General features: G+C 48.9%; 1 protein-coding gene across 14 annotated transcripts in view; it reads left to right on the top strand.

The window, feature by feature from the left end:
* The window catches only part of PTPRS (protein tyrosine phosphatase receptor type S), a 162,365-nt gene that overhangs the window by 103,974 nt on the left and 42,634 nt on the right, over positions 1-15,757 (top strand). For all 14 annotated transcript variants that reach the window (XM_051639352.1, XM_051639366.1, XM_051639354.1 and 11 more), the window contains 4 exons: positions 9,197-9,466; positions 11,490-12,071; positions 12,971-13,104; positions 13,288-13,432. In XM_051639352.1, coding sequence (XP_051495312.1) covers positions 9,197-9,466; positions 11,490-12,071; positions 12,971-13,104; positions 13,288-13,432 — 1,131 coding nt within the window. The remainder of the gene's footprint in view (positions 1-9,196; positions 9,467-11,489; positions 12,072-12,970; positions 13,105-13,287; positions 13,433-15,757) is intronic.

Here is a 15,757-nt window from a genome sequence, read left to right as displayed (position 1 = left end):
AAGGTAGAGCCCTCCTTTCTGGAGGAGCGTGGAAAGAGAAATTCAGCAGTGGTAAACACTGGAGGAGGCTGCTGGGACACATCTGGCAGCTGCATCTCTGTTGTAAACAGCAACAAGAAATCTGATGAGTTGCATTCTTGCTGAAAATGCCTCTTTTCCCTCTTCTCATCTCCCTGTTTATCCCCATTAAGCTTCTGTTGCCTCCCATGTGTGCACCCTGACCGGGTGGGCCACATGGGACAGTGAACAGGTGGGTTTTTTGCAGTGTGGTAGTTGTACCCTGGTGCTTGGTGCTTTTGCCCTTTGCAGAATGGAATGCCCTTCCTTTCCCTGGTGATGCATTTCCCTCTGCCTGTCAGTCCTCACTACTCAATAATCTACCAAAGGAGTGGCTTTCCTAGAGTACAGGTATTAAAGCTGTGTGATTTTTGAGAAATCCAGTGCAGTATTGACACAGTATCTGTCTCTCTCTTTCTCTATCTCTCTCTTTCTCTCTGTCTGTCTTTCTCTTTTTCTTAAAATGCTGAGATTTCAGTGCTCGGACCCTCAGTGCTGATATTTCCCCCTTCCCCTTTCTAGTCTCTCCCCTTCTCCCCATAGATACAAGGGTACCACTCCAAAATGCTGCACTGTTGAAAATGTCTTTCTGAAGCAGCCAGCTGTGGCTCTTCTCACTTTGATGCCAACAATAGCCAAAAGATGTCCCCCAGCCCCAATGCTCTATTTAAAGAAAAAGAAATTTAAAAAAAAATATAAAAATAAGAAAAAAAAAAACACAAAAAAGGCTTGTTCTATTTAAAAAGAGCAAGAGAGAAGGAATAGTATTGAAATGAGGTGTTCCCATCCCACCTCCCTCCTGCCTAGGACTAAAAGGTGATAGTCACTACTAATCACAGGATTTTCTTTCATTAATAGGAGTTTGAGTTTCAGGATTTAGGTGCAATTAAAAAGGGATTTATACCCCATTGTTTTTTATTTGTTTATTTTATCTTTTATAAAGTCTTTCTAACGTGTCAAACCACACTGCTGCTGCTAGAATCTCTTGTGATCTGAGAAGGTTTTAAGAGTAAATTCTTCCTTAAGAGCCAATAAAAATAACAGTAATAATAGCAACATTAATAAACTAGAGCTAACTTGGATGTAGTCCTGGTAGGCTGGAAGGAATGACACTGGGTGAGGAAATAGGGACTTGATACCTGGCTAAAAGAGCTGAGATGGTTTGCTAGAAGTTAGGGGCATGGTCTTGAAATTCTTGGTGAAGGGTTTGCCTGGTGTGTTACTGCAGCTAGATTGTGCCTTGCAAAATAACAGAGACTGCTACCAGGGCATTTCCAAGGTCAAATGCAGAGGTACCTTTATGGAGACCCACAAAAGCAGAGCAGAAGTGAGAGAAATTGTGCCACCAGCTGAGGGTGTGCAAAAGTTTCTAGTCTGAGCCCATGGTCCAGATGCCACCTGTAGTCAATGAAAAGGCAGTTCTAGCAGGCAAGTCAGCACACCTTAAGATGGGGCTGCTGATTTTCATGGGAGCTGCACATCTCACCTGGCTTTCAGAAGTCTCACTGGGTACTTCTGTGTATCCCTAGGGACACAAAGACTGTCACTGCTTGCAGGGAGGGACAGATTCCTGGCTATCGAGAGCTGTCTGTCTCAGTGGTGATGGTTGAGAGCTTCCAGCCTCTTCTTGCACAGCAACAGGGACTTGCTTAGCACAGGGGAGGCTGGTTTGAGAGCCTGGCACTTCTCAGAGCTCATCAGAAAGCCCATGTCTGTGTAGAGCAGAGAGCTGCAAACATTTTTGGCCTTTTTAAGAGGCTTTGAATCTTGACCAGAAGGGCTGAGAAGCTCACTACACTCTGGTGGATAAAACCCCGTTGAATCACTCCTGCCTGATGATATTTTTCTCCAAGCATCGATGAATCAACACACGCAGGGTCCAGTCTTGGCCCCAGAGAGGGCAAATGTCTGTGTGTCCAGGATCTGTGGCCACAGGTGGTTTGCCCCCATGGAACAGAGCACTTTGTAGCCCTTTTCATTTTGAAAGCCTCGGGTTTCCACCTCGATTGCTTTGTTTTGATCCAGAGAGCCAGCTGCTTGGCTCCAGCCAGAGCACTGCATGGAAGGGCTGAGTGTCCCTGCGTGCTCTTCCACCTTACAAAGGGAAAGGGAGAAGGAACAATGCCCAGCAGAGCTGTGTGGGCTGTGCTTTAGCAACCTCTGAGTGTGCAGAGCTGCTGCTGGTGCTACAGGACAAATTGTCATGGCTGATTTTACCAAAATTAAAAATTTTCCCCTATTTCAAACAGTGGTGCCCCAGGAGGGGTTACAAAAGGCAGCAGTTCAGGTGCTGCAGGGATAATCCTTTTTCCCCTTCACTCGAGCTTCGTGTTGCTCTGCTCTTTTCAAACCCAGGGAGTTTTAAATGGTTCTGCAAGCGTTTAAAACAGCACAGAGCACTCCCTGTGCCTGCTTAGGCCTTCCCTCTTCTGCTGCAGGAGTCAAGTGCAGTGTTTAGTCACCCAGGAGCAGATTCTGCAGCCCAGATCCTGCTGAGAACATTGCAACTATTTTTCAAGGCTCTCTGGAAAACCTCAACTCATTGAGAGACAAAAGATGAAAACAGGCCAGGGCTAAACACATAATAGCAAAGCTAGTTGAAATCAATTAAAATAAAAGCCATTGAAAAAGCAGAAATAGTGTGCCTAGGACCTCAGGAAATAAAGCTTCAAAAGATATTAAAATGTGACTAATTTAACAAATAATTTAGCCTGTAGCCTGCTCCTGGGTTAAGTTTGGATCATGTGTCATTTGACTGTCAAACCAGAGCTGCTGGTTGCTCAGCCCAGTCCTCGAGAGACAAGTGGAACTTGGCTTTCAGTGCCATTTAGAGGTTAGAAGGAAATAATTTCACTTACACTGTAGATTTAGCAAATAGCCACAAGGTCAAAACAATCATTGATGTTTTAAAATGTAGGAATTTTAATAGCTTTTTTAGGCTAGCATGGATAAATTCTTTAATGGAAAAGGAGGGAGGCAGAACCTACTTTGTACAGCTGCCCCTGTAGTGCCAATTTCCAGGCTCTGGACTTTAGGGAGGGAGAGTTCTGGGACAATTTTTAAGTGTTATGTTAGCACTTCCATGGGTGGGGGAGCTCCCTGTCCCTGTTTGGGGTGTCCTCAGCTCTGAAATTCTAGTTCAAAACCAAACAAAGCAACCAAACAACTGTGTTTCTGCAGAAGGATTTCTCAAGGGTATCAGGAAATGGAAATGGATACAAAAAGCCACCCCCCCAAAAAAAACCAACACAAAAAACCAAACCAAAACTATATATATATGTATATATATATGTATATCTCTCTATAGAGGGCACTTTGCAGGAACACTGTGCTGTACTGATCTCGAAATCTCTGCCTGCCTGTGTCTCTTACACCTTTTGCATCGCTGTTCTCTTTGTTTTAGGGGAAAAAAAAATTAGATTACACCTTGTCAAATTAAAATAACAAAACTAAACCAGTAGAGTCTGTGCTTCATATTACAGAGCTGCTCGAAAAACAATTGGGTTCAGATTCTTTTCTATTCAATCCTGTAAAAAAGCAACAGGAAACAAAAAAAGAATGACAAAAGACCAGAGATGTTCAGCCAGCCCTGTCACTCAATGTGGGTGTTTTTAAGTGCAAAAGTAACAATGATTGGGAAGGTAATGGATTTCCTCCAGACCGAATCCAAGCCTTGGCCTTCATTCTTTATTTATCTACCTTTTTACTTATTTATTTTTATTTACCGTGAAGGAAATTAGGAAGGAGATGGGCACGAGGAGGGAAATATCTCGTCCTCTGGAGGGACGGAGGTCGGAAATCCAAACCCGAACGGCGTCTCGCCCCAGCGGAATGACCTTGTGATTGGAATGGGAGAGGGAGAAGGCAGAGACGGCTGCACGGCCAGCACAGGGGCAGGGATGGACCACCTTTTGGGAGGGGAGGACAGGTGTAATCTAAGCTTCACTAATAATGTAGAGGCTGCACATTATTTTGGCACCCTTTCCCCTATCCCCTCCTCATTTTGGAGCAAGACGGAATGACTCCTGTCTCACCAAAATGGCCAATAATGTCCGCCTTCTCACCTCATTTGGAGCAGCAGCTTGCTGAGTGTCAAAATGTTTAATACCATTTGGTTTTGTTTGGTGCTTTCAACCAGTCACTTCACTTTCTTTTCTTTCCTTTTTTCAGTTAATTTCTTCTTTAAGATATGAAATATGTTTCTCTTTGAGTTGGTTTAATGTGAATCGGGGTTTGAAGTGATGGGTTCTTGTCTAGAACGTTCTCCTTTCCCCACCTTGCTCCTCCTCCCAACATTTTTCTTCCTGAGCTAATCTGGAAGGGGCTTAAAAAGTGGAACTGGTGGGTTTCCTCAGCACAAACCCGTTGGTTGGTCCTCAGATTTCTCTCACTAGCAGCATCCTGGGAACACATTTTAAGGATGGATTCTGGTGTTGCAAAAGTCAACCCTGGATCTCGCAGTGTCTCTTCCGATCAGGTCTGTAAAATCTGTCCCTTTTAAAAACCATCTCTCACCTTGTGGACCCCAGCTCTGGTTTTAACTGAGTGGTGGTGGTGGGGGACCTTAGTGATGTTGATTGGTACCTTCTGGTTGGAAAGAATAATGGATTGAAAATGCCACTCACAGAACACAAACTGGGTGAACCTCTCTGCATCCGAGAGCAGCAACTAAACCAATTGGCTTTACAAGGATGTGAAAAGTTACGTATCTGTTCAGTTGCTAATGGAAGTTAGGTTAAGCAGAATTTGGGGTGCAGATTTGCTTGTGTGAAATTAGTATCCACCAGACAATGCTAAGCAGACTCAAAACTAACTGCACTTTAGAAATCTTTCTGTGCCTCAGAAATGGCTTCTGTGCATTGATTTGACTTGCATTACAAATGTCCATTCTGAGATCTGGTTCTATCAGTAACAAGCTGTATCCTTGTTTGAAAAAAGCTCCTGAAGAGTTTTTTGGCCATTGAAAATGTGTGTTTGTGTGTGCCTGCCTGTGTGTGCACCTCGGGAGCTGCTGCACGTGCACCTGGAGCATGCACGTGTGTGCGCGCATGCGAGGTCGGCTTCGTACAACGGGTCTGACAAAGCTGTCGTGGAAACCAGACATCCCTGAAACTCAGGGAAGGTGCTTCTCAAAACCAGAAACTGGTAAAAGTATTAGATAAGTGTCTATACGTGAGAGTCCTGACTGCCCCATCCCAACTTTTCCTTTCCAGATAGGGCAGTTCTTTTTTTTTTTCCAGTCCTTTGAGTGTGCTGGTTAGGAAAATGGGAAGAATCTCTTCATCACATTTTTTACATGTACAATTTCACACTTTTAGCTGCCATGTGTGAAACCCAGCTGGACCCAGAACTGAAATTGTTCTTAATTCAATTTCCAGCTGTACTTCAAGCTTTCTTCCCACCACTGCTCTCCTCCTCTTAGGCCCTGACCTAAACGCTGACCCAGAGCTTCTCAGCTTGACAAATCTCATGTCAACAGTCAAATCAGAGTGATACAGCAATTAAAATAAACAGCAGCATGATGGTTCTTGGTATCCAGAGACAAGCCCTGGAAGTATTTCCTCTGACAGTAAATGTGGTTGTCACAGCCCTGAGCTGTGGCAGGGATGTATCTAGGGACTCTCTGAGGTCTCCAGCATTTCATGGTGGAGTTATTTTCACATCCTAGGCTGGTGTGTGGATGTCTGTGTATTTGTGCACACATGGGTGTGTAGCTTTTTTTAAACCAGGATGCACAACAGAAGTGCTGCTGCCTCTTTTGGTCTTGCATCAGCCTGCTGTCCCTGATCCAGATTCTCCCTTGTGGCAGAATGGCACCCAGATGTGCTGGTGCTTCCCAGACATTAAGTTTGACAAATGCCATTAAAACGGCCAAAAAGTAATGCTGCCCTGAGACCCCACGAAGCTGAACTAAAGCCCTGAGTGCTGCCAGGAGGTTGGGGAGAGCTGCTCTGTGGTTGGTTGTGAGTGTGCTCTGCACAGCTCCAGCTCATGGTCCTGAGCTTGTGTTTTGTGAGTGGATCTCTTCCCTTCCCTGCCCAAAGCCCTGCAGCCAGCAGCAGTCCCTTCCCTTCAGACTCCGATTCTCAGCGCTCCACCACACATCAGATGATGCTTTTCAGTTGTTAAACTCTGGTTTGTTCTTCCTTTTTCTTTTTTTCTTTTTTTCTTTTTTTTTTTTGTTTTCCCTTTCTCCTTCGGTTCGGTTTTATTTCTTTGTGATTACCCTTGGTTTGAATTAATTGTCTTGTTCTGTTTCCATGACAACTCAGTGTTTGCATCCCACCTGCCGTTGTTTGTTGCTGTTGATGCTGTTTGCTGACCGGATCTTGTCCGGCATATGTCTCCCCATTCCTCCTTCACCTCTTCCCACCTTGCCTCCCCTCTCCAGAAGGTGACATATCAGCCCCTCCTCAAAAGAGTCATCCCCACCCCAGATCTGTCTGCATGTTGACCCCACTTGTTTCTTTTCAAGTTCTCTCCATCTTGTCTCAGATTGTGACCGGTGTGGTTTCCACGTGGCTCCATTTTCTGAAGTGTGGAACCTCCTGAAGCAGAGTGTGGAGAGGACAGAGGAGGCAACAGGGACGTACCCTCATGTCTAGGGCTGAAAGTCTTCCATAGTGGTGTGACAGGAAGAGCAAGGAGCATGGTCCCTGCTCTCCTGAGCCCCCGCTGGTGCCTGAGGTTGTGCAGATACCTTGGTACTCTCCTTGCACTCTTCTCTAAGCAGAAAAAAATCTTTTAGTATTAGTGTCCAGGTGGGTTTGCAGTCTTGTCCTCCACACGCCCGTCCCTTCCCCAGCTCCGTGGGAGGGGAGCCTGTGCTGTCCATGCTCTTTGCAAATCCTGCATGCAGGAATTCTCCGCTTACATCTCTGAGCTCCTAATGCTGCAAATCTGGAAGTCTTCTCTCCCTTGCCTCTCACTACTGGTTCCTGGGCAGTGGTGACAGTGCAGAAAAGGAAGAGATGGGAAGACCACACCTTTCTATGAAGACATCTCCTTGTCAGCTTGAAAGAGGAGGCAGAGGCTTCAATTGACTTTTGTTTGACAAAGCCCCACTAAATGGAAAACAGCCCCTGCCTCTGCTGGCATCACCCTTCCTAGCTGAAAAGATCTGTCACGTTGAGTGGCAGCCAGGGAAGTGAACTGGAAGATAAAAACTGGAGAAACCCAAGACATCAGGTCGAGGGAACATCTGAAGGCACTAGGACTTGGAAAGAGCCATGGCAGGCTGAGCTCGGATGTCTTTTGCATTGCTTTGCATGGGTGCAGTTGCCACTGGGTTTTTAGAGCTTGTTCAGAGAGGTTACCTGGGAATAGGACAGATACTTTTCCAGCACTCCTGAGTCTCCTCCCCCCTCACTCACCCCACCTGGAGGGAGTTTGCTGCATGGCTGTCGCTGAAGCTGGAGGAATCCCACCCTCCTACTCTCCTTGGGCTGCTGCTGTGCCTGCATCTTCTCGGAGTCTGTATCCTTTTGTCCTTGCTTGTGGGATGGGACCTTCCCCTCAGCTCCTTCCCTCGGGCCTCTCGGATCCGCTTGCCTTTCTCCTTTTTTCCTTCTCCTGCTTTCCCCCTAAGGCAGGGCACCCACCTCGGCCATCCAGCCAGCCCAGTTAGTTCAGAAAATGGAGCCAAGGAAACCACACCCTCCCCCCTTTGCGTCCATGTTCTTACTGTGAAAGGTCTGGAAGCTGCATCCACCTCTCTGCTAAGGAGATGCACAGAACATGTCACTGTTTTCTCAACGTTAAAGTTTCATTACCTTGTTTTTCTTATTAATTCTATTCTATTTATTATTCCGCCAGGGCTGAGATGTGACAATGTGAGCCACCACATTGGGTCACATCAGCTAGAAAAAGTATGCAGCATTAAAGTGGGTTTCCCCCTCCCCTCCCTCTCTTTCTCTCTCTTCTTCCTCCCTTCCCCTCCTTGTTCTCCTTCTCCTTGTCTTCCTTTCTTTCTCTGTCGCTCTCTTTCTATTCAGTCTCCATGTGGGCATTTGCTAGCCGCCCAAAAATGATATTTCTCTGCATTTTCCTCTCTCCTTCTCTTTCTATCTTTTTCTCTCTCTCTTTTTTACCTATTTTGCATGATGTTTGTGACTCTGAGAGCTGCATCTATCGATGGAACCGTGTCAGATCTTAAAGAGGCTTCGTTAGGGTTTCTATACCCGAAAACCACAAAAATTTCATTAGAGTTTCTCATCTTTTCCACAATCCTTCTCACTCCAGGGGGACTGTCCCCCCCTGGAGGGTTCTCACACACAAACACAAACTAAATTCTGTCCCACTCCGGGGACTCCCTCTCCTCCCTTTTGTGATATTTTTGCCTCTTCCCTTTTCAAGCGGTGTCTGCCTGGCATTTGGGGATGTGCCACTTCTCTCTTTGTTGAATTCTCTGGGTCCAACAAGGCGAAATCTTGAGAAGTTCCCATCTCCATCTCAACCTTCTCCTCCCCACCGCCCCACCTCTGCAGCATCCCTTGGGCACAGAGCTCCTGGTGGGAGATCTCCAGAGGTGGAGGAGGCCCCTGGACCATTCCAGGCCGTGGTGGTGGAGGGGCTCTTTCCTTTTGGTGTGGGAGAAGGTGATATGGGAGCAGATTCCACTGGAAAAGGGGAGGAGCAGGTTTCCTAGGGCGGGGAGCTGGGGGCCCCAGTGACTGTGGAGGAGATTTTTTGGTGCTTGCCCTGCCAGCTCTTGCCAGTAAAGATGAGAAATTGCTAATAAATTTTTGTGTATTTATCTGTGCTGTGATGGGTCTAATCTTGATCAATGGAACCCTGTTGCTATGAAATATCGCTTTTATGTCTATATTCTATATATTGTTTGTGAAGTAAAGATTTCTTTGAAGTTTCATTTTGTTGGTTTTTGGTTTCTTCGATTTTTTAATTTGTTTGTTTTTTCATTTTGTTTTTGATGAAGGAAGAAAATAAATGATGACAAACCCCGTCTATATTTAAATTACCTTTTGCTCTTTTTTCTTTTTCTCCCTTCTTTTTCCTTTTCTTTCTTCCTTTCTTTCTTCCTTTTTTTTTTATGTTTGGTTTTTTTTTTTTACCTTGTTTTGTTTTGTTTGTCTCCTTTTGTTTTGGTTTTTTGTGTTACCTCTGTGCGTCTCGTCCACAGTTCGCCGTGTGGCCCCTCGCTTCTCCATCCTCCCCGTCAGCCATGAAATCATGCCTGGTGGCAACGTCAACATCACCTGCGTGGCCGTGGGTTCTCCCATGCCCTACGTCAAGTGGATGCAGGGAGCAGAGGACCTGACACCTGAAGATGACATGCCCGTGGGCCGCAATGTCTTGGAGCTCACGGATGTCAAGGACTCCGCCAACTACACCTGCGTGGCCATGTCCAGTCTGGGAGTCATAGAAGCTGTTGCTCAGATCACGGTGAAATGTAAGGGAGTGGGAACACGCCTGAGGGCGAGCGCGTGGGCTCCCCGCTGCGTGGCTGGGGCGGGGGGCACGCGCAGCGGGTGAGCGGGGCCTGTGGGCAAGGCACGTGTTGGGGGGCAGTGCCCTGGCAGAGGGTCTGAGCAAAGCAGGCGTGTCACCTTCCTGCATGTCAGCCTCTTGTCGTGCCCCTCGGCCTGCTGCCGTGCACGGGTGGGGATGTGCCCAGGGGACTCTGCCAGGGGACCTGTTTGTGCTGGTGGCTTCGGGTGTCTGCGTGGGGTGGGTCTGTGCCTGGGGGCACAGCTGTGCATGCCAACAGGCAGCTGTGCACAGGAGCTGGCTGTGCATGGGAGAAGGAGCAAGGTGGCTGTGTGGGCATGTGGGTGCCTGGCTGCATGTGTGTCCGTCCGTGTCGTTCCCAGCCTGTGTGTGCATCTGGGTGTGTCAGCATGGGCAGGAGGAACCTGCGCCCCGCCAGCGCCGTGGGCTGGGGTCTGTGCATGCTCCTTCTGGGGATCTCACGCACAAAGGAATGCAGGGGCTGCTGGCTTGTGATCTTTCCTGGCTTTGGGGCAGCTGAGCTGTTTGTTTGGAGAAAGCTGTGGTTGGAAGCCCTGCATGCTTGTTTCTGTCCTGGGGTGCGGGGCTGCCTGGGCGGTTTGCAAGGAGCCTTAGAGGGCTTGAAGCCTGCATGCCATCCTGTTCCAGGGTTAGAGATTCAGCCGAGGGCCTGAGGATCTCTGGCATGTGTGCCCTTGCACTAGAGCCTAGTTCCAGCATTTTAGTGGCCGTTGTTGCCTCAGCAAGAGGGGGAGTAACCCCAACTCCAGCTAGCAATTCCCAAGAGGAGCACGGGTGCAATCTTCAATCTATTCTGTCCTCAGCAGGGGAGTATTAAAACCCAAGCGGGATGCCCCTGTGGTTGGGTGAGTGTAGAGCTCTTTGTATGAGCTGGTGTCTGCTCGGAGTGCTGGCATTGCCCAGGAGGGACCTGGGGGGAGGGAGGGTGGGAAAGGATGCGAGGGGGGGGGGAGAGGAGGAGAAACACTTTGGAAAAGGGGAGGGCTAAAGAAGAACAATCCTGTTGTATCAGTGCATCTGACTGAGGAAGGTCTGACAAGAGGATTGAGCAGGGACTAGTGAATCTTGATGCCTTTGCAGAGGAAGTGGGCTCACATGCCAGGAGAAGGATGCCTGGGGCTGTCCTGAAGTGCTCTTTATTTTCCTGAGTATTTTCTTCTTTCTCCTTTTTCCCTGTCTCATCCTACCCATTTAAAAAGCTACTATGTAAGATACATTGTTTCTGCTTCCAACTATCCCATCAGATGGGGAATCATGCCCTGCTGGTACTTTCTGCCTTTTGTCATTTTATTTGTGTTCTGTTCCCCTTACGTTCCTGCGTGTGAGCATCTGCAGCCCTTCCCAGGCAGAAGATGAAAGGAGAAGTTAAGAGCTTTAGAGGTGCCCAAGTCTAGAGAAGATGAGGCTGGAAAGCGTGTAGTGAGGGAAACATGCAGAGCTTGCTGTTAAAGGTGTCTGACATTTAACGTGCAAGCTCCAAAGGCAGTCTTCAGGATGAGGGACAGGGGAGGTGTGTGTAAACACACGTTTTGGGCTGGAGGGGAAGCACTCTTGAGTATTTGTAGGGGTTTTTTCCTGCCAATACCTGAACACTGAGCAGGAGAGACCGAGCCGTGCCGGGCTCAGAAGATGTGGGTATGAAGGAGCCCCTGCCAAGCTGCTTTTCCCTGCTGCCGTGTAAGGTGGCAGATCTGCAGCTGAAAGTCTGTGCTAATGATTCCAGATGTTTAGCTGCACACTTTCCTTTTGATGGAGCAGTTTAAGGAGGATAATAAGAGTGTCTAACTAGGTTCATAATATTTCTGCAGCACTTTACTGAACCGTTGCGCTGTGATTGGGACTGTGCCTCTGGCTCCTGCAGCCCTAACTAGCCCAATTAGGCACCATTTCAGCATCTGTGTGTTGGTTTGTTTTTTTAAATGTCTGTTCTTCCTGATTCTCAGCACTCCCCAAGGCTCCTGGGACGCCGGTGGTGACAGAGACGACAGCAACAAGTATCACCATCACCTGGGACTCTGGAAATCCAGACCCTGTGTCCTACTATGTCATTGAATACAAGTCTAAAAGCCAAGATGGACCATATCAGATCAAAGAGGACATCACCACCACACGCTACAGCATTGGGGGGCTCAGCCCCAACTCTGAGTATGAGATCTGGGTCTCTGCAGTCAACAGCATCGGGCAGGGGCCTCCCAGCGAGTCCGTGGTCACTCGCACTGGGGAACAGGCTCCTGCCAGTGCCCCCCGTAACGTGCAGGGAAGAATGCTGAGCAGCACCACCATGATCATCCAGTGGGAGGAACCAGTGGAGCCCAATGGGCAGATCCGTGGCTATCGTGTGTATTACACCATGGAGCCTGACCAACCTGTCAGCAACTGGCAGAAGCACAACGTGGACGACAGCCTCCTGACCACGGTGGGCAGCCTTCTGGAGGATGAAACCTACACAGTCCGGGTCCTGGCCTTCACGTCCGTGGGAGATGGGCCTCTTTCTGACCCCATCCAGGTTAAGACACAGCAAGGAGGTGAGCACCTGTGTCACTAGCCTTGGGAGCACTGGGCTGCAGGAGCTGTGGCTGCCATGTCGCCAGAACATTTTTATTTTATTTTTTTTTAATTGATTCAATTTGGTTAAAATAGAAGTAACCTTCAGGGAGGAAGCTCAATCCTGGAGCCAGAGCGCCTGGTGCATGATTTCTGATCTGTTTTGTCTCGGAAAGGTTGTTGCTTAAATGGGTGGTGAGGCAAGCAGTTACAGGAAGAGAATCCATTTCTGCTGTGCCGTGCTTCAAAGTGAAATACCTTATTTTTTTCAGTTCCTAAATGTCTTTAATAGACCTAAAAATGCTCACTGCCCAGGCAGTGGTGAAGCTTAACTCTTCTTAAGTACCCAGAAATTACCTTCCCCAAGATGACTGGGGAATGAGCCTTATTTTTTGCCTTTTTCTAAAAGGGGAGCAAAACAAAGCCCTCCTTGTCACAGCAGATGTGTTGAGCTGAGAACAAAGCTGGTTTATTACAGGTTGTCACCCAGTATGTTTTTGGGTGCTCTGCTTATGGCATGGGGTGCTGGTGAGGAAACCCTGTGTCCTGAACAGGCTGCTCATGGGCTTCCTACTTCCAGAATCTTCTCATACTGGGGATTAGTGGGAAGGGCTGCCAAGAAAGAAGCATATGATCCAGTAGGATTCTTCCATTTCCAGCAGCTCTGGGTATGCTCTAATCATGCAGTGGGATTTAACCCTCCCCTGCTTTAAGAGAAGGGTCTACCCACTGTGCAGTGTTGCACTTTGCTGCTGACATACTCTTCACACAAAGACTTGGAAGAAAACAGGGTAGGAGTCTTCTAATTGGTCAAGTTAATGTGGCTTCTCCTGTCTCTGATCTTGCCTCCTGTGCCCCGTCGGCTCCTTCTCTGTGTCAGTTCCTGGGCAGCCCATGAACTTCCGAGCAGAAGCGAAGACAGAGACAAGCATCGTGCTGTCCTGGAGCCCTCCCCGCCAGGAGATCATAGTGAAGTACGAGCTGCTCTATAAGGAAGCAGAGCATGGCAAGGAGGTGAGTGTGGAGAGGAGCAGCTCGAAGGGTTGGGGCCCTGAGGAGCACCCTGGCCCTCTGTTCCCCAGGGTGGCTGAGAGAGCAGGGTAGGGCAGGTGTCTCTGGGCAGGGCTCTCTGGGCAGGGCTCTCCTCTACTCCTTTTTGTTTGTTTTTATTTTTTCCGTCCCCCTTGCCCATCTCAGGTGCCGAGGACCTTCGAGCCAACGACCTCCTTCACTGTGGAAGGCCTGAAGCCCAACACTGAGTATGTCTTCCGGCTGGCAGCCCGCTCGGCTCTGGGCTTGGGGGCCTTCACCCCGGAGGTCAGAGAGCGCACCTTGCAGTCTAGTAGGTGTCTCTCCTTTTCCCACCCTTCTGTGAGGGGAAGACAGTCAGGGAGCCAGAGATGGCGGGCACAGGGGTACGGAGCCGTGGGGTGGACCTTGGTGGTGCTGAGGTCTTTGGCACGGCTGGGGAGGTGGGTGGTTTGGGGGATGCCTCCGGGACCTGCTGCCCTTCTCCCTGGGCTGCCCCAGATAGCTGAGATGGGAATGGAGGTGTGGGGCTGGTGCCTGCTCTGGGGAGGGAGATGGGAGGCCAGACAGCGACATCCGTTTGATGGGGTGGGGAGCAGTGAGGAGCTTGTCAAGAGGCCGTGGTGGTGGCCCTTGGTGCTGAGCATGCTCAGGGAGGACAGCAGCCCACCGTGGTGCAGCAGCCTGCCTGTCCCCCAGCAGAAACTGAGCAGCAGCTGTCTGGAAGGGGGACACAGCAATGGAGTGGGGAGAGGGGGTGGGGGGGGGGGAACGGGGAGGAAGAGGAGAAGGGAAGGTGATTAATCAAAAGTCCAATGTTTTCGCCAGCCTTTGGGAAAGCAATCCTCATGCTCTTTTCCATGAGTGACTTCGTAGCCGTGGGGAGGAAGGCTGCTGGCCCAGCGAGCACTGGGAATGGTCCCGTTTGGGCTCCAGCAGAGCGGGAGAGAGGAGTCGTGTGGAGGCTATGGGGGGATATTAATGACACCAGGATGGAGCATATGCAACCAAAATGTGCTGGTTTTAGTTTAATGGATTGTCTCCCTTCGCTGTTGCCCTGGGGACAATAACCCTGGATGGCAATATTTCAACCTGGGCTTTTCACAGATCTTTGCTTTTAAATGAGGTGTTTTTTCACTGCATGAGTGGCTGTGGCAGCTGTTCTTTGTGTTTTCTGTCTCCTCTCATCTCTACTAAATCACTTCGCTGCAGTTTGGAGTAGCCGGGAGCAGAACTAACTCAGAAATGGCTCTGGTCACCAGTGTGAGGAGAGAGAGCACCCGCTCCCATCTCTCAGAGTCCTTAACAAGGGAGAGCAGCGGGCTCTCGGCTGGGCGCCTGCCACATCTCTCCATGTTTAATTGTCCTGCTGTCTCTTCTCTCTCTTCCCTGTCTCTCTCCTTCTCTTTCTCTCCCCCCAGGAGTGGGAGGAAAGAGGAGTCCCGTTTCTGCATAGACAGAATTCCTTACTGAGGCTTTCTCAGGCCTCCAGTCCATTCCAAGATACTTGGTTGTCTTCTTTCTTTCAAATGTTTATCCCCTTTTTTCCTTGTATTTTTGTTTTCCTTTTTTCTCTACATATCAAAAGAAAATACTTTCCTGGCTTTGCTGCATATCTGCTGGTTCTGATCCCAGTGTGGAACTGTCAGAGGGAGCATCACTGTGGGGTGGGGGAAGGTGAACTGAAAGGACCTGAAAAAGAATTGTCAAACTTACCCACACTCTGCTTCTGTTTTCCAAGGGGTTTCCCTCCTTGAGATTCATGGGGATGGGAGGAAAAGAGGGGCTGGAATTCGGGCTTTCTGTTTTGATAAAAACAGACTGGAAGAAGGGTGTGGGAGCTGAGGGCAGTAGGACTTAGTGACACTGAAAATTTGTCCCTAAAGGATGAAGAGAAGGGAATCTGGGAAAGGGGGAGGCTTTGGGGCTTCTCTAACTTGGCACCTGCCCAGGATGAGGCCTGGTTTGTTTCACTGTAGCTCAGCTTTCATAGGGATAGTTTCATTAATTTAATGCTCTTAAGAACATGAGCTGGGAGCTGTCAGTGTCCTGTAACATGGTGAAACATTTTTTCCTGGCTGGCTGTTGGAGGAACGAGTCAATTCTCCCTGGTCCGGGTGACATCCTTCGGCTCACAGACCTTCTGGCTCGGGACAGGCTTTTGTGTCTTCCCTCTGCAGCTCCTTTTCCGTTCAGCTTCTCCTTGTCCTGCTCCATGGTTCTTCTTTCTCTTCTCTTCTGCTGTCTGCCTGCCTGCATGCTCTTGCAGCCCGATGTAACCAGCTCCCTGCTCTGTCTGTCTGTCTCTTGCCGGGGGGTTTCACACCCCAATGGCATCTTGTCTCTGCAACAGCAAAACCCCCCAAGGTCCTCCTGCAGCCTCCCGAGGTGGTCGGTGCCCTTCCCCTCCTAGCCCAGCTGGCAAGCATGTGCCTGCATGTCGCAGCCCTCCCTGCACTGCACACCCTTCTGCACAACACCCTCCACCTCCCTGTCAGGGTGGCTCCTCCTGAGCATCATAACCAAAGTAAAAATCCATTAAACTAAAGGTAAAGTATCTTTTTCTTCTTGAAGTAGCTGGGTTTTAACTCTTCAAGTACCAGAGACGTAGATTGTAAAAACAACAGAATGTCATGGT

Source organism: Apus apus, chromosome 24 (genome assembly GCF_020740795.1).
Source record: "Apus apus isolate bApuApu2 chromosome 24, bApuApu2.pri.cur, whole genome shotgun sequence".
In the NCBI taxonomy this organism is placed as follows: domain Eukaryota; kingdom Metazoa; phylum Chordata; class Aves; order Apodiformes; family Apodidae; genus Apus; species Apus apus.
This window is presented reverse-complemented; position numbering and strand designations above follow the sequence as displayed.